The sequence below is a fragment of the Malurus melanocephalus genome, unplaced genomic scaffold (assembly GCF_030028575.1).
Source record: "Malurus melanocephalus ecotype Western Australia unplaced genomic scaffold, MMel_1.1 scaffold_349, whole genome shotgun sequence".
Lineage (NCBI taxonomy): Eukaryota > Metazoa > Chordata > Aves > Passeriformes > Maluridae > Malurus > Malurus melanocephalus.
The window spans coordinates 12,111-35,024 of NW_026623581.1; the positions used below are offsets into that span (position 1 = coordinate 12,111).

The following is a 22,914-nucleotide window of genomic DNA, read 5'->3' on the forward strand; positions in this document are numbered from 1 at the left end:
AAAGTACAAGATAAATCACATTAAGAAACTTTTACAGTGTAATTGTCCTGATTATTTTATTCTTAAGGGCCAATTTTTTTTTTTTTTTGTGCACAGAATCTCAATGTGACTGTTGTTCCAGAATTCAGCATAGTGCCACTGCACAGAATTCACCTTTCTGTGCAGTCCATTAAAAAACAAAACCCCAAAAAACAACACACACCACAGGACAAAACATTCTTCTTAAATCAAATTCTATTTGTGAATTCAGCAAAATAATTTCTATAAAATAAAACAGCAAAATATTTAAATAGTATAGGGTGGGCTGTATCTGTTTTGCAGGGGTATTTGGTTTTTAGACAGGTTCCAAAAAAATTACACACATTCAAGTTACCAATTTTCATTTAAATACAGTATTTACTGATGCGTTTGTTTAAGTCTTTAAACAAATGTTTATTCTGGAATAGAGATACCTCAGAATTGTATTTGACTAACCAGTAGTTTCTTTTATATTTAAACCCTGCTTCTAATGTTAAGATTTTCTGTATAATGGATAAAGAGCTAAGACAATTCTCGCTTTCAAGTAGAACTGTGAACGAGCAGAAAACCAGCAAGTTAACTTGGTGCAGTGGCACTCACAAGTACTCTGTGATTTTTTTGACTTCCACTTCACTGGGATGCAGTAGAAGGAAAGTGTTAGAAGTTTATCTAATAAGCTCTACCAAAGAAACAAAACAAGCACACCAAATACAGTCTATTATGCTCCAGGCATCCTGGCATAGCAAATTTTTGCATATTTGTTTTAAATCTTTTAAATTCCTATTACTGAAAACTAAGTGTTCTTTATCCCACCCAGAGAGAGAACTGTCAAACATCAGATGTGAGGAACATATGTGAAACTGAAAACCACTTGTTTGTCACATTTTCCCTCCCCATTTTATAGTCTAGGTGTAAGAAGAAAAAGTTCTGAGCAATACAGTTGTCACATTGGGACAACTGCTGTCACTTTTTTTTTTTTTCCTCTCATTGGCTACACTAACTTGGTGTGAAGCCATGCTAAATGTTACAGCATAACTATAGCTTCAAAGTGATTAACCTAATACCAGAATGAAAAAGGCAATGAAAAAAGATCTAGAAACAATGTTACATCACCAATTTTCCACATCAACCAAATAATTAAAAGGTTACCAGCCATTACGTTGCTCATAGTAAAATCGACTCCAGTGGCAAAGAATTAACATGAAACTATTTTTGTGGTTGACATGGATAGGCTTTTTCGTAAAGGAGTTGATCCAACTGCCATGAGGCAGGCAACACTGGTTGCAGAGCGCAGCAGATATATCAAGAAATTATTTTTTTTGTTTTTGTAGATCTGTGAGTCTCATCAAGACAAAAAAAAAATGTTTCTTGCTCAAGAATTAACAGTCAAACATTAATATACTATATACACCTTTGCCATTTACACATTAGCATCAGGCCATTTATTACAAAACACTATACACTTTCCACTGCAGGCGGGTTATATATTGACAGCAATTTTCTGCAGATAAGACAGTGAATAGACTCTCCACTCCATGTTGATTAGGAATAGTTTTTCTAGTTTTAAATATTAGCCAGACACAGAGAAAGGTTGGACTGTAAGGCCTGGGTGCACAGTCTTGATGGAGCAAGTTAATTGATTATGTGCATTTCACTAATCTTTTGTCTGAGGCGGGGAAACTTCTTCACTGCCTTCGTAGTTTTCTTGTGCTCGTTGGCCAGTTCGCTGAGGATTGTTCATATGATGTGCTGCCGGGCCYGTATATGGCTGTCCATGCACGTGGTTATTCTGCAACAAAGCACAAACATTTCAAAGGGATTTAAACCTGTGGGCTGTTTCCTGACTGCCTGCTTTCCCCGTTCCACTCAGACCACTGGAAAGTATCCTCAAGCACACCAACTTCTCATGTACCTCTATGTGTATGAACACACATCCCCGCTTCTTCATTTCTCTGATTCACACCTCACTTACCTTGCCGATTTACACACAAGGGAAACAAACTTTCAATGTTCAAGATAAAAGGATCAGTTGAAACAGTAATCTCAGCTTTTGAATAACAAACATGCAAAGCAAAAGCAGCAAGGAAGGAAAAAGGAGACCAAGAGAGGTTGCCTATGTGCTGCCACATTTAACCGTGCACATATTTTATTAACAGATTCAACCAGCTTTATTTTTTCCCTAAATGGAAAAAAGCAAACCTGCATTTATGAAGCATAATTCAGTTTTAAAGGGGAGAACCTCAATGTTACAGAACTGAATGAAATCTAGACCAGCAGTTTTCTGCAAATGCTCTGTCTCAATTTAAAAAGTCACATACAGATCTAGCAAACGAAAACACTTTGTTTATCTACTGTTTGGCAGAGTTTGTGGAGAACTAAGAGTATGAGGATTGTGTGTGTGTTAGTGAGAAATGCCATCTCTTGCAAGAAAGTGAACGCATGACAAGGGCARTGGTGAGGTTACGGAATGTGTCTGAACTCAGGAGCTCAGGAAGGAGTGGGAAAATCTGCATGACTTACCAACTGCTCTGCTGAGAACATCAAGTAAGGAAAGCAAGATGGAGGGGAAAACGGATTTGRGCAGGAAAGGAAATCAAATTAGCAGATTTGGAATACACAAAATGAATTGGAGCAAAAAATGGCAATTAAGTGAGGGATCTAATAATTTCATCAATTCAAGAAGAAGCCCCTGCTTATGATTTCTTCCTGATCTGGCCTTCCACTGGAAAGTATTAGYAAAGCATCCATTTAACATAAAAACAGATTTGGATTTTATATGTACTTAGGATTTAGAGATCAGTGTTCATAGCATGAGTTACAAGGCAACAAAGCCATCTGCTTTTGTCCAAAAGCCTTCCAGTCATCCAAATTCAGGCTTTGAGACTTGATTTATATTGAAAAACAACTCACAAAATATTATCAATGTCAATAAATACAAAAGAATCAAATTCAGTAAGCACAAGGCTGTGATGGCATCTATCTCTCTGCTCTTTCTGTGGATAATTAATCCCTGATCTGATAAAATTCTTACCCAAAGCTCTGATGGTGAAACTCCTCCTGGAAAAATGGAGGCACACCTTTACCTTTATGCCCCCAAATATGCTATTTGACAATAACATGCTTCTGGCTAAATGCCTATAATTTAAGTTACCACAAATGCTAAAACAAGAAAGCAAACCTGAAATGCTGAATAAATAGTTCAACTCAGAGTTTTTACCTGTTGATACTGGGAACCAGGTGAATGGGGATACAGTGGGGCATCTTCAGGTGGAGAAGACTCATGTTCATCTGGGGCATCAGGATCATCTGGTTCCTAAAGTTTGAAGAAGTCCATTTAATTTACTTAGGTAAAACATATTACAATTATTTTAGCCAGAACCAATCCTATGTGCAAGTGATTTAGATCTGCTAGGGTCATGTTTTAGACATTTAGAGAAAAATTCCACCCCACTCTGTCMCCTATAGCTTGTATTGTACTAAATTAAAATTCCCTCTATCTACRTGTTACTGGAAACAGAGACCTATTCAKAATCTACTTTAAATAGTCWATTTCAATTCTATWCTGCTAATTCTCTAAGTGACAGATGCCTATAGACACAGTAATAAAAAGTGAAAAACACASWGAAGTACGTARCTGAAGTCACCAAAAATAYAAACCAATATTTATAAAATACTTATGAAATGTGYTACCTCTTTAATGAAYGSAGACTGTTGCTAAGGTTAATTATTTACAGAAGCACTTAACTCAGGTTTTTTTACTGGAAATGAAATGAGTTCTTTACCTCCTCTGGGCAGAGTTCACAAGCCTTTGCAAGAGTCATTCTAGCACTGTGTGACCTCTCTAGGAAGTATCCATTTGATGTTTCATTGCTCTGTATTGGTGGAGACCAATTATTGTAGGTGTACTGGGGATTGCCAGTGTATGGTCTGCGCTCCAGCTCATCTCCAAGCCATTCCACTGCCCAGGTCCATTTTCTCTTCAAATCTCCATTGCTCTGCAGATGGAAAATTCACAATTAATTCCTCTATTCTTGAAAAGAGAAGTGCTTTTCCTTTCCAACACATCACCTATCAGAGAACAGACCATCAATCCATCTGCTGCTCTTTGAAAGAGTCCCAAATATCCTTTTTTCCCCAAAGAAACTTCAAATTTGAAACAAAGCCTGCAGATTTGCAGCTGCATCACAGCTGCAAGTGAGTGTGAATTTAACCAAATTGCTTTCAATCCCATATAATGACCTTCTGATACAGGAAAGTTCAAATGAGTTGTACTTGGAAGTCGTAATTTAATCAAGGTGTTAAAAACTGAGTAATAGAGTTTTTTTTGTTGTTTTTTTTTTTTAAACACAGAACTGGGGAAAAAAGCAGCAAGAAACAGAACAAAAGGTATCACCTGAAGGATCTGGTAAGCTACAGGACAGTTGCTGAAGAGAGCTACCATGCACTTTATACACTGGTAAGCTCTTTTCTGATAATGATTCTTCGAGCGCTGAATGGTGTCAAAGAGTCCATCCCTGTCATCTGGGATTCCCTTAAGTGCATTGTGAATCCTAGAACAAAACAAACCAAAACAACAACAAAACTTCAAGTSTTAAAGAGTTTCAGCATTTGAATTAAGGTTCTATRTACAATGTAATTATAAAACGGAGAKTTGATGTTCTRAYTTCTGATGTTAGCCAAKAGGTTTTTCTAAWATCAGAAAATTAAYCTGACATATCATATATGTAACTTGAATATTACCAAACATGTTAAAAATGTAACTGAASAAGATATATAAAAAATGGAGGCATGATGAATTCCAATTTAACAGCTTGATTTTTATAGCTGTACCTACTGTAGTATCTACTGCAGTATCTACTGCATTGACAAAATAGCCTTGTAAATCCAGTAGGTCCTTACAGAATTGTACAGTTAAATCCTCAACAGAAGGGTTACTTACACTCAGTTATGCTTCTCAAAGGCACCCTTTTACATGCAGCTCTTCTGTGGGGGAATGACTGGTACATATTTGTGTATGGTGATAAGGGATTTGGGCATTCCCTGGAAAACCCCGTATCTGTGCCTTCGCTGCTTGACAGGGCAGAGGAATTAACTGTTACCCTGAAACTGTGCAAAAACCCASAACTGACACACTTTTGACTACAGGGCACAGAACCTATAGTGGTGTCTGAAAGAGCTACACTCATGGTAGGAAAAGCAACTGCCTCCTTTCCTCATAGCCCTGGCAGCCATCAGGCGAGGCTCCATCTGTATAAAGCAATGACTAAGTTTACTTCAGTTTAATTTAATGGCCCTTGTGCCATTATTATTTCAAACGTGGCACTTGAACTTGTCAAATCAAGAGAAATTTAAGAGAGTGAGTCTAATGCCAAGGGGCAGCAGCAGTGATCTTGCAATACCAGCAGGCAAGTTGCCCCAAGGGATGCACACTGCCCAAAGTCAGATCAGACTTGTTCTCCAAGAGTGACAAGACACCATTTGCCATAGACAATTTCACTCTTTGGTGGTGGTTTTTGGGATTTGGTTCGTTTTTTTTTTTGTTGGTTTTTTTTTGGTTTTTTTTTTTGTTTTTTGAAAAGAAGACAAAGATCATTAAAACTCTCTTATCACAGCAAAACCAAGAACAGGGCAGAGACAAGTATTTCAGGCTATGGCCAGAAGTGGCAGGAAGAAGTCAGTGGATGACTGGAGCTGGCCATTYAATACCCTCTGTGGCAGCCTAACACAATTCCATGCAGCAGTGCTACTCCTGACACTGCAATTGAACACAGAGTGATGCCATTCTCCAGAGAAGCCATACCACTGCATTCCACCTCCTTCAAACCCTGTTATTCCAAATGAAGCATTATCCCCAACAACCACTTCCATGCTTTCTCACCTGCAGTTCAACCCTAAAAATACATTATTTTACTTCATATCCCTTAAAGAATGCCCATCCTCCAGCTTTTTGTGGACTTTTCTTACAGCAGTATTTGCTAATCAAGAAGAAAATATAAGCTAACTTCATCCTACATGCATTACATCCAGGGAAGCCTGGGCATAAAGGGTATTTCTGTCCCTCAAAAAAACTGTAATTTCTATAAAGAAAATTAAGAATTCCTGCAACTCAGTCATCATGTTTTGGAGTGTGGTAAAGACAGGCAACCATCTCCTTTGAGCCCCTCCTGAAGTAAGGCCAGGCAATTGGTAACATCCTAAAAGAGCAGCTGACTTCCACAGTTAAGGACASGAGTCCACTCCCATACCCAACAAGTGTGCTCTCATTCAAAGTATTTGAAATGTCATATGAGACACAGCTGGAGAAGATTCAGTAAGCCCCATACTACCTATAACTGCTTATTATGAAACAATGACATTTTGAAATACTGACAGGTAGCATACTGGTGACATTTGTGTYATCTGACCTTTACTTTTATATTAAACTTACAAAAAAACTGACTAACCTCACAAACAGTACTTGCAATAATTACAATTTTTAATCTCAACTTTCGAAAGTTTTATTCTATCTTTTGTGTAGACACACAAAATTAGGTTTTCACATGGATTAATATGTTGAAGTTGTAATTCTCTTGAAATGCGATGATATGGAGAGTACTTATGTGTGAAATACACTTTCCAGCCACACTTTATGCATGTCTTGGTATCACTCCTACAACTTATGTGCTCCTGAGCAAACCCAGGCTGTCACTGAACCACCTGTAGGGGATATTTCTAAGAATCAATCTGAGCACCTCAGGGAAGACCACCGAGTTTAACCAGAACAGCACATTGTCTGGTATGTGAAAAATCCTGGCTTTATAGGATTAAGTAGCCAATTTCTCAATGGTAAGGAAGGTCAAGGTGAAAAATTGTACCTATCTCAAAATTTCAGATAAAACCACAAAAAAATGCTTTATTTCTGAAGTTTAATTTAATACCTACTTAAACCTATTGAAAGGATGACCAACAGAACCACTGGGAAAACAATCTGTACAGAACAATATTGAATTATAAAATACTGACCTGTGAGTTTGCCAAGAGTCCTCAATTAACAGGATTTGCAGAAGCAAATCCAAGTAAGGTCGAAGCTCATATGTATATGAATATGCAACCTAAAAAGTGAAAATGCAGAGAACATAAGGAAGCATTCCTTGAGGCATGCATCTTACACACTGAAATACAAGAACACAAGAACACAATTAATTTGAAGTTTATTGTAATTTAAAGGATATTTCAAGATACAATTCCTCTTTTCTATGAAGTGTTGGTTGTGTCAGGAATTTTGCGGGTTGCAATTTTGTTGATTTGGTTTGTTTGTAAATATAGTAYGTTATGTAAAGAACAAAATATTTGCTTATGGCTTTCTGACACAATTATCTGAAGACCCAAACATGATATGCTGAAGAAGGTACTTTAAAAACACCTTTAGAAAAGCAAAATTACAAAATGGCACTTTGCTACTTTGGTATTGCTACTTTTAGGCAACCTGTTCAAAGRTTATCTTCAAAGGTTATCCTAAACTGTAAAATACATGGCTAGCAAAGTATCAGTGATTTTTATTATGATTCTTTCAAGTGTCAAACAAAGGCCTTTTATACCTGCCAAAGTAGTTCACTGAGGACTGTGGAAGAGAACTGAGGATTCTCCCAGCAGCAGAAACGAAGCAACTTGATGGTCTCTTCAGAGTTGCTGCAATCTTCTATAATTTTCTTTACATAACTAGTTCTCACAAACAGAATGTCTGCTACATTCTGCTGAAGTGCCATTATAGGCTGAGATAAATTAGGATCACCATAAGGGTTGGCAAGTGGGGGATTACCTGGAACAAACAGTTATTACAGATTAAAAAGTGCTGAAGTACTTTAGTGGACACTCCAAAATACAAATTGGTGTAACTCATCAAAAAACACAGAYGGAGAAAAAACACAAACAGAGAAAAACCACAAACCTTCCCTTAACAACTTTCTTTGRARARARAAAAARRWAWGAAATAACTAATTTTTCTATTTGTGAAGCTTGACACTCTGCCTGAGAGAGCCACTTCTTCCTCTCTGATAAGATTATGCAGTGACAATCAAAGCAGAACAGCTGGAGACATGTTCATATGCAAGAGGAGGAATCACTGAGATTCCTCAGTGAAATCCTCTTATCTCCTGAATTTATCTGCTTCACTGCTTGTGTAACACAGCCCAAATCATATTTTAAGGACACAATGTCTGTTTACTTCACAAGACAATGCAAAAGTGTTCAGAGGAATATCTATTTTAGAACAGTCCCATCTTAATCTCTGGAGTGTAGAGTTAATAAATATACGTTTGTAATTAATGCACCTTATTTAGTCAGCTTCMTTTTATGTAGTGAAAGAATGTTGATTTGCTACTGATGTTTCTAAATTTAGCAGTGTTTTGAGTTACTGCTTGAAGATGCCCAGAAGTCCAAGGGAGAACTTTTCTAGCTTAATAAGCTGAAGCAAAAAATAACTTTATTATGCAAATAATAATTGTAATTAGTAGTCAGAGTAAATTTCACACAAATAATATTTTTAGTACAATATTATGAATCTAATGAATATACAACTATTTTTCACAGGTCGAGTATCTTTCCAGTTTAAGCTTCAAGTAATGCACTGGGAAAAAAACCCAACCAAAATTGCCAAATGATTCTGAAGCTTATTACAGCACAGTAAAATTTTCAGTTCATTAATCTCACTAYAGCACAGTCTAGCCTATTGACTTTATAGCCTGACACATCAAGCTGTAATGAGGTTGCCATTAAATAGCTTCTCTACAGATTTCTAATTAGGTTTTCTAAAATATGCTTAGCAGGACGTGTACAGATACAGGCTATAAAGTCCACATGGCCCAATATTCTGTCACTATTTCTCAAAAATAACGGCACTCTATTCACTACCRGAGATAATAATGATTTATACTGTGATTAATCAATTTCTAGCTGATTCTTTATCTTTTATAAATTGAAGTGCTCTGTTCTGTTTGTKGCCTTGAGTGTGAACAAGCACCAAATCATATTCAAGAGCTACCCAAAACAATGCAACAATGCTATCTCTTCAGTGGTAAGCACTATTAGTTACCTCAAAACCTGCTATAATGGTTTTCCTGTACAGATAATTTCTGTAATCTATCTTTTTATCCCCTACTCAGGACAAAGCCATCTTTGTGTAACTCTTTACAATGGGTTTAWACTATTGTAAAAGCATTACTATTTTGTAGTGACCAACCTCCTACTTTACTAATTACTTCCCTGTATTTTTAAGGAATAAGCTAAGCAGCGGAAAATACAGAACGGACTTCTGTCTTTGTCTTTTTMGTATGACAAATCAGTTTTGCTTATGACAAACAGATTTCTTTCTTTAAATGAAAGATAAAAGGGAAACATTTTTCCAGTTGATCCACTTTATAAATAGTAGCTAAACATGCACAGAAAGACATTTASTGATATAGTCAATGGATCTAAAGCAAATTTAAAATTCACTGTACCATTGATAGAAGACTGCATCCGTGATGAGACATTGCAACAACGGATCAGCTGTGACACGACAGTGTACAGCTTCCCCAGCTCAGCATACTGGTATTTAATTGGAGGGCCTGGACCTTCATCCAGAGCCACAAGCATGAAGGTTGCTGGAACATTTAGTTTCAGAAGTTGTGTCTTCTCTGCTACACCTTTATTGGGTGGGGAGGTAAAAAAAAAATTGGTTTTGGTACTGGAAGTAACAAGAGTTTAGGTGACTTGCAACTTTCATTTCCTGCATTCTATTAAACCCCATTTATACCTTCTGTGGAAAAAAATTCAAATCAATAAAGATGCACAAGAAAATTACATACAGCTAAAAAATCACATTGAAGAAGAGTTGTAAATTACTACAATTTCTTCACAGTGCTCATTAGCACTTAAGCAGGTAGCATCTGCGTTAATAGCAAAGCCTCAGAGAAGTCTTTTGGACAATGAATTAATCCTTTTATTGTGAGGCCCGGGATAGGAAAAACAACCTCCACAGTTAATTATGTTATTTTTCATGCATGTCCCAAATACATCAAACTTAAGACATTTCTAACAGTGTCAYACAATCTAATAAATGTACATTAAATGACAAAAATCAGTAAGAAAAACTCCAAAACCCCAACCAACCAAAAAATTTCAAACCTATACCTCGTTTCAGTGCAAGAATATCCTGCATATACTACACAAATACTTACCAGGGAATTCACTATATCACTTCTGCATTCTGTTTTTTGTGTTGATTAAAAGTAATGATTTTTATACTATTCCAAGTTTTTTCTTATTCTGAAATACAACTGGACCTTACCTTCCATCTTTCTGCTAAGAAGGAATATATGTGGTTCTTAATGGCATTTTTTCTGATTACACTAGGTAATTTTGTAGTTGCTTCCCCTGCAGAACTGACCTCTTGCTTTGATGTGAACAGTTTACTATTTGATTTCTCAAAATGTCAGACAATTTAATCTTTTTCACAGAATGCAGGAATGATGTTACAGTGGTTTTTGCTGAATGAACTCTACATCCAGAAGCCTTCAGGTAACAGTAGTAAGACAAGGACAACTGCTTAGTGTATTAGTATTTCCAGGTTTATCTCTGCAGGGTAGATTGTGATAATGATCAGATCCACAAATGAAATYGCATTTTCCTATCTGGCTTCTGAGTGCTCTCCTACTCAGAGGCCTCAACTGCACTGACTGTGAAAAGTTAGTGAAGAAGAAAAGAGAATTTGGAGCAGAATTACATTTCTCTTCTCTGCAATGATACTAGTTTTACTCTGGGTGTCATGACAGAAACCTGCCAAACAGGGAATGATTTGGTAGGCAAAGTRTATGAAAGGCAAAGACATTACAGGTGTAATTAAATTAACACAATTGCCTAGATTAATTTTAGAGATAGGAAATTAAATTCCTTTAAAATTGTCTACTTCCTGCATGAGCTGAKAAACAGCAATGGTCAAGTATTTTATAAAATTTCATCCCCATCCTTTCCCAGCAGGACACAGTCTCWCTGCTTTAAGGTTCTCAGGTTTATCTTCCAAGGATGGTAGGGAGACTGAAAACCCAAACTCTAAAGTGGAAAAACACAGATGCTAAGGGAGCATTTATTAAGACACATAGTGATAACAATCTGCCTAAGGATGGAAAACCGGATTCTCCTGCTGTTACCCCTGTAACTGGATCATAAATAAAGCCCCAGTTTATTACAGTGCCATCAGTAAACACCATTTGCTTACCTAGATTGGCATACATCACAAACAGATTGAAATACTGCTGCAAGTGGCGCCCATGTTCGGATACTTCCCTTCTTAGAAGATTTAGTACTGCCCTCAGCAAGTGATCACTTAAGCTTAAGTTATCGTAAGCCTAGAGAAAGAAAGGAGTTCTAATGTTAGTGGCTGAATGTATTGCATTTTTGTTTCATTGATACCTTTTACTATGACAGAAAACAGAACTGGTTAAAAGGTATGGATTCATACAAGCTCCAAAGCACCAGCAGTGCTTCTGTTTCTCACAAAGAGAAAAGACACATATAGACAGAGACTAAAACTCTCATTACTCAATACCACTTAAGTCCAAAAAATTACACAGGTATAGAACTTTTAATTGGGCCTTTTTATCCAACAGCAGACAGGCCTAAGTACTCAAGAAACACACATGCAATTCCAACATGAGTTTCATAGGCTAAGACAACCAAATCTCTACAGGTGTATGTCAAATACCTTGCAATACCAAAACACTTCCTAGGCCTGTGTACCTTTAACTTAACACAAATCCTTTTGCTGGACACAGGAGTGAAAACATTCTGAGAAGGTAACCATGTAAGCAAGAAGWGCCTTACTGTAAACATTAAAAACATGACAAAGGCTCAAAAATGTTCGTTTTTTTTAGCAAGAGTCCAAACAAAAACACTGTTACAACAAATATTACAATAAGATGTAGGCTTTGTTTTTTTTTTTTTGTTTGTCAGCTCTAGGAGTGTAAAATTAGGCAATTCACTCTCTATTCCTACAGTAAGTTACAGTTTCTGATCATTTAACCGCTGCAAGATACAACAGATGAAAACTCAGGGAACTCCTGCTGGTTTTCAGGTTAGCATTTGTTTGTAGGGGCTTGYTTGTTTGAAGTTCTAGATAAAAACAAGGGTTCACTTCCCTACACATTACTTCACTAAAAAAGTCTTTTTATTTTGCAGATTTCACACTTCCAGTTCAAAGCCCTCACTGAGCCTTCACAGAGATTTACAAATCAGGGAAAATGAACCCCTTTAACAGCAATTCTCTAACTGAGTTACATCCTGTTTTGTAGCGCAGAATGAGTTGTACAGCTTTCCAGCCAACACTGATGCATCTACCCCGGAATTTACATTAAACATTTACTATGAAAAACTAAGAGTAAGTTTCAAAAGCTTTTTGTTAAAAAATTAAATACCTGACTGGAAGGTCCAGGAGAGGCAAAAGGTGATTGACATGGTCCGTCTTGCAATGAAAAATGTGCAATAAATACTATAAGTTTTGCAAATGCACCCCTCACTTCTGCACTGGGGCATTCCAGGAGATACTCAGAGAAGCGGTTTGAAACATTAAAAAGGACGTTGTGTGCAAACCAAAAGCGTACATTCTTGCTGTGACGGAGCAGGATGCAGAGTGCATCATACCTGAAACAGGAGATGACACAATTATGACCAAATGCAGACATCACTGAATTTTGGCAGACATGTTCTTTTGCGGAGTTTGAAGAAAATATGTGTAAAAGGTGTAAATATTTTTGTTCACAAAATTCTTCTAATCAGATAATTTGTAGTTCCTATAGCAATACTCTTGTAAGCAATCACAAATGGAAAATATCTTTCAATTAAAAACCTAACACTTAACTGGAGCATTTTACTTCTATCACCTATAAGAATTAAGACAGCATGACACCCCCGAGCTATTCTTCAAAGCATATCCTATTTTGGCAGCCATCACTCCCCCTGTACTGGAACTGGGGAAGAGGGTGAGTAGCAGAGGACACCAKTGAATTTCCCAAGCTGTGAATACAACACGTAACTAAATAAGTAACCTAACAGTCTCATTTACACATCTTAAAAAGCCCCACAAAATGAATAACTAGTACCCAAGGACTAAAATATCTGCTTCAGAGAGGCTCTTGCATTACTCTGTCCTTCCAGCAGGAGTATTTGAACTCTTCTTGATCTCTTAAATTAACAGGAGTAACTTAAGCTACTCTGAAAGTTGCTACRGGGAGTACAAATTTGCCATGGATTACACAACTACTTACAAGCAGCTGGTAAACTACTGGCCATGAGTACTAGATTTTTCTCTCCAATTTGACCAGTAGTRACCCACACTCCTCTCCCCAGCAGAGAATAACCCAGTTTAAGGAYTAAAATGAGTAAGATGGGACTATTTGTCATACTATGGATTTGGATCACAGGCCCCGTAGCAAAGTACACAAAGTACTCTGCCAATACCGTCTCAGAGACTGTGTACACGTGTTTCACAAACAGAATACAAATATAAACTGCAACAATTGGTTGTAAAGAGCTGTGTATAAAACTACTCAAACTGTGTAAAAACCATTCTGAATTCATCAGAATACGTAACCTATTAATTTTGTACTAATGACAGCTTCCATTCTTTTATTCTTTTTAAAAGACAGACAAAAAGACAGATTTAAGCTCTGTTTTGAAATTAAATTTGAAGCTATTCAGCTCAGCAGCTTATTTTAAAGCTCAAATTCTTCCCAGAATATTCTGTTCAAAYTTCTCCCCTTTTCAGGTACACCTTCACCCTTTATTTGGAGAGGGGAAGACAGACCACATACACCTTTTACTGTCACATGCATCTAAATGGGATTTTTTAACAGATATCAAACTTGCACAATTGTAATTGTTGTTAAAAGACAAAATACCAATCACTAGCAGGGCCACGGACTATTTTCTTTGTATGAAATCCTGTGGTGAAGAGAAATCTAGCAGCAAGCTGAATACTAATCATAGTTATTTCTTCGGCTTCAGGCAACAGATGATCTTGTCCTAAAGAAAAATCGAAATACTCACATGTAGACAAAGTAAAAGCAACTTTTAATTATTAAACTGATTTCAGATTACTGATTYGTCCGACACGGTGTTCCAATTTTAGAAGAAACTTGATCAAAACAGCCCCTAGCTTCTATAATATATCATTCAAAAATGTAAGCTTTAATACAGGTATCTGGAGACTAACATACGTCCAACTTTCACAATTCAGGATCTCACATTTGAGAACTGTTTTCAGCAAAACAGCCCTCAAACTCGAGTATTTTAACTTTAGTAGTAGTAGTAATTTGATTACTGACTGAGTAGTAGCTGATAGTTTAGCAAAGTATTTTTTGTTAAATATTCTTCCAAGTTATCACTGATGAGCAACTCAACAGCAGGTGTTCAAGAGCACAAGTCCAGAAGGACAGAGTATTCAAAGCAGGACATGCCAAACTTTCACTGGCTAGGATAAATCCTTGGTCACATAAACCAAAACACTTCTTGCAAGGAATGAATCCATCATTATCACACTATCATACTAACCTGGAGGAGGATTCAGGTAGACACTATTACAAGTAAGCAACTTCTTTATGAACTGGAAATATTCCAGGCTGTACTGCATCCGATTGTGCATGAACTGCACATTCTGCTTCCGCACGCTTCGCTCGATGGCTGAGGGCATTTTAATCTGGTGGGGTTTAGTGGTGATAGCAATTTCTGAAATATATTTTATTAGTTCATTGTCTTTGTCTATCGTGTCCATGCGTTCATAAAAAAGAATGTAAGCATTCCACCACCTCTTCTGGCGCCTGTAGGACATTCGCTTCATCATGTGATCAAACACTTCACCCATGTATTCTCCCCCAAAACACTGATTTTTCATTTCTTCATCATCATCCATTTTACACTCTGTCACATCTCCATCATCAAATTTGTACCACCGATTCTTCTCACCATCTCCACCATTCCTCTGGATAATGTAAGAGTAGTAATGTCCGCCGCTGGCCTGGCCACTGTGCACAAGTACACCCACAAGTCTGTATTTTGTGCTCCCAGAGTGTTCATTTTCTGACTGCTCATTTTGTATTATCTGATTTTCAGGATTCACATCATCCCCTTCCAGTTTTGCTACACCTGCCACCGTGTAAGGCTCCATGTCCAGTTCTCGTGGAAATTCAAAGTAATCATTGAATTTGATTGCACATTCCCTTTCCCAGTCATAATCAAATCGTTTCAACTGGATTGCAAGAACTGGAGGCAACTTCTTAATCAACAAGCGTTTCACTGTGTCCACCTAAAAAAAGGGACATGAACARTTATAAGCTCTCAAATTTCCATTCATATACTCTCACCAAAGTGGRTAAYGAAAGGATGAYTTTTTTCCCCKGAACATGAATTAAGATTGAACATAGTACAGCTGTAACATCATAGCTGTACACAAATTTACTATGTAGGGAATCAATACCTTTTTGTTGCATTTTTCACAATGATATGCATTTGCACCTTCCAATAAATCTCCTTTGACATACTGTTCCAAAGAATCAAGAAGGTTTTGGTGATTYCTTATATCTACATTCAGAGTTGTGAAGGACTCCTCACATTCGTACCTAGGAACAAACAGGTAAATGTATGAGAAAGGCAGGAATGTGTTCAACTTYTTATGTCTTACACATCCTACTGTGTGTAATCAGTAAAAAAACTGAACTATTTTTTATGACAGTTCTCCCACAATGACATTACAGTATCTGCACACTGTATTTTTATGGTCAGGAATTAGACCGATAAACACAAATACTGTATCACACCTAAAGACAACAGCTCAAAACAGATGCCAATTCAGCAAAAAACCAAACAAAAAGCCTTTTTATTTTCTATCTAAAAAACCCTGAATCATCATCTTCATAAAATCTTTATGCATGTTTATGACTGGCTTTGACAGCGTGTTCTGTATAATCTATAAACAAATCTCTAGCAATGAACCAGCAATGCTTGAGAGACAAACAGTTGATACATCCTGGAAACAACTTTTTGTTTTCAAAGATAAAGAAGTGATGAATAAATTAAAAAAGCTGCATCTATTCCAGTGYAACCCTGAAGGGCTTGTTTCCCTGATATGCAATCAAGCATTCAAAGGCTGAATAAATAAATATTTAGAAACACTTCAACCAACAGCAGTATTCATTCATCTGTTAAATAACTTACAAAATGTAGGAAGGCTGTTGATTTGTCATACACAAATCCACAGTTTAGTTATCAGTTTTCTCATCCCTAAACTACAATGAGGTAATATTTTTATTAATAAATACAACTATGCAAATCCAGTAGAGTTCCAAAACCACAGGAAATACTTCAGGATAGTACATAATATCTGGAATGAATGGCAACTSACATTGCTTCTCATCTGGATCTGCCATTTAATTACCCATGGCATACAAAGTAAAATCAGCCCTATCATTTTACCTTGCAGTATTTTCAACTCACTTCTAGCCACTCATTTTAAYCCATGAAACTTAAGATATTCTTCTTATTCATACATCAGCTCAATTGAAGTTGAAGTATTACCACAATAAAATCCATCTGTATMATTTTTCCCTGTATTTTAATTGCTAACTGAAGGCTGAAATGGTCAGCTTGCACAATAAAAAGAATTTGCAATGGTAATGTACAGAGGTCTGCATTGTTAAAGAATCACACGTGATCTGAAAATAAGAAGGCCAACTGACAGTGACAGAAATTAAACACAATAATAAAGAAAAGCCAAATGCTGAAAAAGAACAAGTTCACCATAGTTCATTAGACTGTATTGAATTTTGCATACAATTTTAACCATCCATCTCAAAAAGGGAGATAGATAAAAAAGTCTAGGGAATTACAACTCTACCATGCTTAGTTCTATTCCTTCATTAATAACCATCATCAAGACAGTGAGCTATGGACTTGCAGTCTGATTTAGCAGGGGTGGTTTCTTATGTGCCTTCCACAAAGCTGAATTTCAGCATTCACTTTTGAAGTTAACTACAAATACAGCTGAAGTCTCAAGAAGATAAACCTTCTACACAATTGTCCTTAATTASAGGTTACATAATGAGTATGAACAGTTCTACTCATTGGAACTAAAGATTCCTACTTGGCTCAGCTCTAAACACACATTATGGAAAACCAAAGACAGCAGGAATTGTTGGCCAGGTATTAAAATTTTCTATATTGCATTTGGTCCCTACAATTGTTTTCAAGTTTAACATGAAAAAGYATTATCTTTTTCTGCCTTGATCAATACACAATACTTCACATACAATCTGTGAAGTAGAAGCAATAATGATAAAGTACTTCGAGGCACTTGTAGATGAATTAATGTTCAGGCTGTAGAAAAAATAAGGTAGCAAAATCCATTAGCTTAAAAAACCCACCACATTAAAACTCCACTCTTTTTTCTAAATACTTTTATAAGGATACAAACACAGGTTGTTTTTCTGTAAAAACAAGAAAAATCAACACTCACCGATGTGGGCATCCTTGACAAATCTTCTGATCAGCAAAGGACCCTCCTAAAACTTTACTTAACATTGCTGGGTGGCCCAGTGCTTTTAAAGCTTCATCTAAACTGTCCACCAAGGAATTAAAAAATTCTAAAGCATCGTGTTGTTCACGTAGATTTACAGGTTCACCCCAAAGTCTGAAAATAAAAGCACATTTGTMAAATATTTTTTGTTTTGTTCTSCCACAATTTAYTTCTTTAAAAAATATCATTCCAGCTACTAACCCCTCCTTATTAAAGAGTGAAATTACTGGGTTTTGATATACTATACTGTACCTGTTGCTCTTTCTGGTAAGTAAAAAYAAGCTCTTGTGTATAACTTCATACTTAATTCAAAGTCTCAATATCAAAAACTGCTACAATTCAAAATAACCATCCTGCTGTAAACTCTGATTTATTAACAGACTTCTACAGAATGGGGAAAGGCAGATAGAGATAAAGCTGCACAACTTCTGCTAATTTGCATTTTACATCACTGACATTTCTTCTACTATGATTTGTTTTGTTGCACTTCAGTGAACCAAACATCAATACTTGATTTTCGACTTACCTAAACTGTTTCCAAAACCCTCTTGGTACGTAGTACTGTAGCCTGGAAGCTGCTAAATGGCCAAAAATTACTTGGAGATGCCTCAAAACTCCAATRTTGTACTCTTTTCTATCTTCAGTTTTGCTCAATGCTGGTTTGTCTTCATACTGRTGTGGATAACCAAACACATCATCTCGTGGATCAACATTGCTCTGAAAAGCAGAACAAAATTTGTGCAATTAACTCTGATATGTAGCTGTCACACAGTGACAGCTGTTGCACCCCWTGTTTAATTTGACAATCTAAGGTGTTTCATACTCTCAGATGAAAACCCAAATACTGTCTTTGCATTAACAGCGTTCTGTGGTGGTAGAAATAAGGTACAGTGCTTTCCAGTGCAAATGCAGGAGGAGGAGTTCTGCAATCCCTGCTGCAGATGTTCTAAAGTGCCCCTCTGGCAATGAACCAATTCATTGTAAGAAATGCTATCCTATTTTCCTCACGGATATCAGTGGAAATCGAAGTCATTGATTRGCAACCAAAATTTATTAAAACCTTTTCATGAAAAGAATAAYTACAATTTAAAGRTTAGCTAATTCTATGTAATTAAATYTACCTCRTTGTCCTGCTTTTCATCCCCAGACATGTCATCATCTACATCACTGCCAGTGCCTTCAATTGCAAGAATCCCATTCCTGATGGCTGGAATCATGTACAGCTGCTGAATGACAGAATTCATGTAACATGTGGCACCAGCATTTTTCAGTCCCACAAATCCTTTTGGCGGTCGAGGCCCAACAGGTGGCAGATACTCCCATTCTGTGAGCGCTTCACAAGCTAAGAGAAAACAGCACAATGTGGTCAGGGAACTATTTAGTTATAAAATAAAGAGGTCATCAAAGCAGTACAAAAGGCAGTTGTATAAAATTATTATTAGCCTGTATCACRCTGCAATTTAATAAAAAACAAACGCTCTATCAGAAAACTTAATCGCTAAAATTAGCACAACTTCTATGAAGGACAGTTCTACCTGCAATCTTAACATTATAGTGTTTTCTTCTATTGAATAAATGAAGAGGTGGCCAGACAATAATTTAGTCTATTTATACATGAAACAGATGTCTTTCCTTAATACCAGTAAGTTTCTTACCTGAAGAAGTCAGCAGAATGAATACAAAATATATAACCAATTTATAATCCTCTCAAAAATTATAGCACTCTCAAAAATTCATAATCCTTCAAAAAATTAATATACTTCTCTTAAGTCTCAGTTTTATTTGCCAGGATGGGAAACAGTTTTAGCAAATGCTATCTATATAACTTGATATATATTTTTTCCCCTGAATCATCTCTCTCACATCTCTTCAAGTAACATTTATGATTACAGGTTTCTTATGCTAATCTGTTGCTCTGTTGTTTCAACACAAAAAATACTGATAGAAGAGAGCATGCATGTTTACAAGCAGATATGGTACATGAATCACAGAGCATGCATAGTTCATATATCTCTTCTGTCTGACATACCACARAGATCTGGTGTTCTACTGTGCGTATCAAATACTTGAGTGGAAGGAAATGCTATAAAAATCCTTCTAATTGTGAGGTGATAAGAAATACACTACTTCCAAATAGAAAAGGGTGAAGAAAGAAGGATGAGGCAGAGGGGCAAACCATAAAGTTGYCCTTTTAATTTACTCATCTGAGAAGGAATTGAACAGGAAGAGATKGAAAAACCTCAAATGACTCACTGATGTCACCATTCAAGCAAGAAGCACTGCCACACTAAGAGGTAGTGGACAATTCCCRCTTTGGGATACTATTTTTAGTTGCTTATGGTTTTGCTAAACTGTACAAGTTTGAACATTCTGTTTCATCAATCAGTGGCTTGGGTTAGAAGGACCYTTAAGGATCATCCAGCCCAACCCCCTGYCATGGGCAGGGACAYCTTCCACTAGTCCAGCCTGGCCTGGAACACTTCCAGGGAATGGTGAATCCACAATTGGGCAACCTGTAACAGTGCCTCAGCATTCTCATAGTAAAGAATTTCTTCCTTGAGTCCAATCTAAATCTACTCTCAGTTTAAAATCACTGCCTCTTGTCATGTAACCACAGATCTGGTACAAAAGCTAAACTCCATACTTCTTATAAGCCACATTTAAGTAACGGAAGTCACAATAAGGTACCCCCAGAGATTTCTCTGCTCCAGGTGGAACAACCCAAACTCTCCCAGCCTTTCTCACCATGTGAGCTTGGGTTTGCTTGGTTTGATGGTGTTTGGATTTTGCTTGGTTGTTGTTGTGGTTTTCTTTTTCCCYTTCCCTATTAATATTACAGCAGRATGGTTTCARTGTCCCTTTAGGGTTGGAAAAAAAMCACGCCTGCTTGATAATTTTTAAGAAATGCTTTTTATGACRGCAATAAGCTGTGCTAAAAATAAGCCTTTCACCATCCTTGTGAAAATTAGTCCAAGTTTCACTTGACTATTGGATTTTGAAACACTAACATTTCCAAGTTTCTGAACAGWCTGCAATCAATGTAATCTCTCTCCAATAAGAGAAAAGAGGGGTAAAGTTCTTTCAAGTGCAGAGCTGTGCTGAGACAAGGCCAAAACAGAGCCTGAAAAAGGCTTACAACAAGCAGAGAATGAGCTCAGAACTAAAATGAGAAACAGGACAGTGGACCTGTGTCTGTGTGTGAACAATGATGACAAACCAGGTGAGCAACCAAGAGACTGGCACTAAAACTAAGCTGAAGATACCTGGTGAGGCTCTGGGATTGGTTAGGAAGAGCCTGAAACGATGAGACAGAAGTAGAAGATAGAGACAGAATGAGGTTCCTGGGAGCTGCTATGGACAAAGGGGAGCAGTCAGAGATCGGGATAGGAAGGGTCAGAYTGTGCAAGTGACTGGGGCTGGAATTTGGATGCCACCATGGAATGCAAGTCAGTGCATTTACTGCATTAAAAAAAACAAATAAAGGCAACACTGGCAAAGTTTTCTAGATTCTGACAGCCTGATTTCTCAACATTAAAAGAAGCCACAAACAAACCACAAAATAAAAACCTCAGCATTTGGTGGATAATATAAATAAAAACTATACATGATATATACATTAAAAAGTAGAAAAATAGATAATTAAAAGTATTACATACTAGTGATTGCTGTACCTATGTAATACATTTCAGTCAACGTGTCTACTATCTGTTTGAGATTTCGCACACATCCAACTGCTAGTGCAACTAGGAGCTCAAAGCCAGCATTAATAGTAGCTGGTGAACTACAGACTGGTATGGCCTGCTCAGCAGGCAATTCTCCATTTCTCATGTACTGTAGATAAACATTGGATGCTGGAAAGATGAAATCATCTATCAACTCCTGAAAAAAGAAAAGAYAATAAATCACGTTACCATAGAAATGCACGTTATTTTATAACAGAATAAGGGTTATTACAAAATTAAATGTCTGGGAACCAGAGGGGTATTAAAAAACTAGTCAGAATTTTGACCAACACCATAAAGAACTTTTTCATTTAGAACAGAAGGACTCAATTCTAAAGTGTTTCCCTGCAAACACACCTCTCCACTGAAAGTTAAAAATAAGTCTGTACTAGYCTTGATTGGTAAAAAATTCCTTTTGCCAAACCAGCATTATCTACAAAGCTCTCTATCAATTAGTGCTGAAAACCCAACACTCCTGCTCTATGATATCAGAGGTACAAAGAAAACATGTTTTGTGATGTTCAGATGTGATGCACTTGTGCAAACCTGCCAATTAACCAGTGCATTAATAGAATAATTAAGAATGTGGAGAAAAGACATTATAGGGATAATGAAGGAAAACGGTCCTGTACAGGATTATCCTGTATCCAGCTCACTATCTTTGTGTGATGTTTGTCAAGTATAGCAATACAGTAAGAATGAGAATGTTAAATACACTTAATGAATGAAACATGTAATTTTAAAAATTATTTTCAAAGAGAACATTAAACTCCAATTAAAATTATTTTTATGGATACAGACCASAAGATGTGAAGCTTGTTTTTACTTATTTATAGGTAAAAACAGCCAACATGAAAACCCCAAACATCCCCCCTCCAAAAAGTCAAAAACCTCACAAAGACAAAAGATCAAAAATATTGAACTTACTTTAATGAGATTAGCACCYCCTTTTTCACAACCAATATGGTATTTCTTCTCAGGTGTCTGGAATGCTAACAACTCTTTTGTTACTCCAAGGTGACCCTCTAAGATAGTTTCTTCAACACCTGTTTCCCCCGTTCTTTTTACTTCATCCTGCCATTTAAGAGAAAGTTAGGATACTCCAAATAGCAAACATTAAGCATGATCAGAACTGCCCCTTACAACAAAGCAGCAAAAAACTTATTATCAGGAATAAATTGATCCTAAAACTTACCCTAATCCTCTTAAGCCAGTCAATTTCATTGTTGAGAAGAACTTCAGCATTGGGTACRTTAATATTACTGTTGTAAGCATAGTTAAGAAGATGTCTTAAGAGGGTGAAGTAGTCTCCAGAATGYTTAGCTCTCTCTCTTGCAGTGCTCTATGTAAACCAAAAGCAAATGAGAATTTATACATGCTTCTACTTAGAGTGCAACACCAACCTATTTCCCCTAAATCTGGCAGKAAACATAAAAGAAACAAGTGGAAGATAATTTTTAACCTCCTAGAAGTTTACAATTGTATTTAGCAGTTAATGCTGACTTTGCAACTATTTTAGTAGCAATTTCTATACCTGAATGGGGAAAAAGAAAACCAAATCAAAACTTTCGATCAAATGTTCAAGAAARCCATAAA

General features: G+C 36.7%; 1 protein-coding gene across 2 annotated transcripts in view; it reads right to left on the reverse strand.

Annotated features, from left to right (window-relative positions):
• Positions 1-950: 950 nt before the first annotated feature.
• Positions 951-22,914, reverse strand: part of USP9X (ubiquitin specific peptidase 9 X-linked) — a 96,553-nt gene continuing 74,589 nt past the window's right edge. Inside the window, exons 28-45 of one of the 2 annotated variants that reach the window (XM_057378237.1) lie at positions 22,514-22,660; positions 22,246-22,392; positions 21,268-21,475; positions 18,718-18,938; positions 18,123-18,313; positions 17,537-17,710; positions 15,503-15,644; positions 14,581-15,331; positions 13,929-14,052; positions 12,447-12,672; positions 11,252-11,381; positions 9,495-9,680; positions 7,596-7,816; positions 7,021-7,109; positions 4,412-4,568; positions 3,801-4,013; positions 3,236-3,331; positions 951-1,807 (exon numbers count right to left, since the gene is read on the reverse strand). In XM_057378237.1, coding sequence (XP_057234220.1) covers positions 1,673-1,807; positions 3,236-3,331; positions 3,801-4,013; positions 4,412-4,568; positions 7,021-7,109; positions 7,596-7,816; positions 9,495-9,680; positions 11,252-11,381; positions 12,447-12,672; positions 13,929-14,052; positions 14,581-15,331; positions 15,503-15,644; positions 17,537-17,710; positions 18,123-18,313; positions 18,718-18,938; positions 21,268-21,475; positions 22,246-22,392; positions 22,514-22,660 — 3,558 coding nt within the window. In that variant the 3' untranslated portion in view covers positions 951-1,672. Of the gene's footprint in view, positions 1,808-3,235; positions 3,332-3,800; positions 4,014-4,411; positions 4,569-7,020; positions 7,110-7,595; positions 7,817-9,494; positions 9,681-11,251; positions 11,382-12,446; positions 12,673-13,928; positions 14,053-14,580; positions 15,332-15,502; positions 15,645-17,536; positions 17,711-18,122; positions 18,314-18,717; positions 18,939-21,252; positions 21,476-22,245; positions 22,393-22,513; positions 22,661-22,914 lie in introns of both variants that reach the window. The other variant, XM_057378236.1, reaches the window with a different exon arrangement.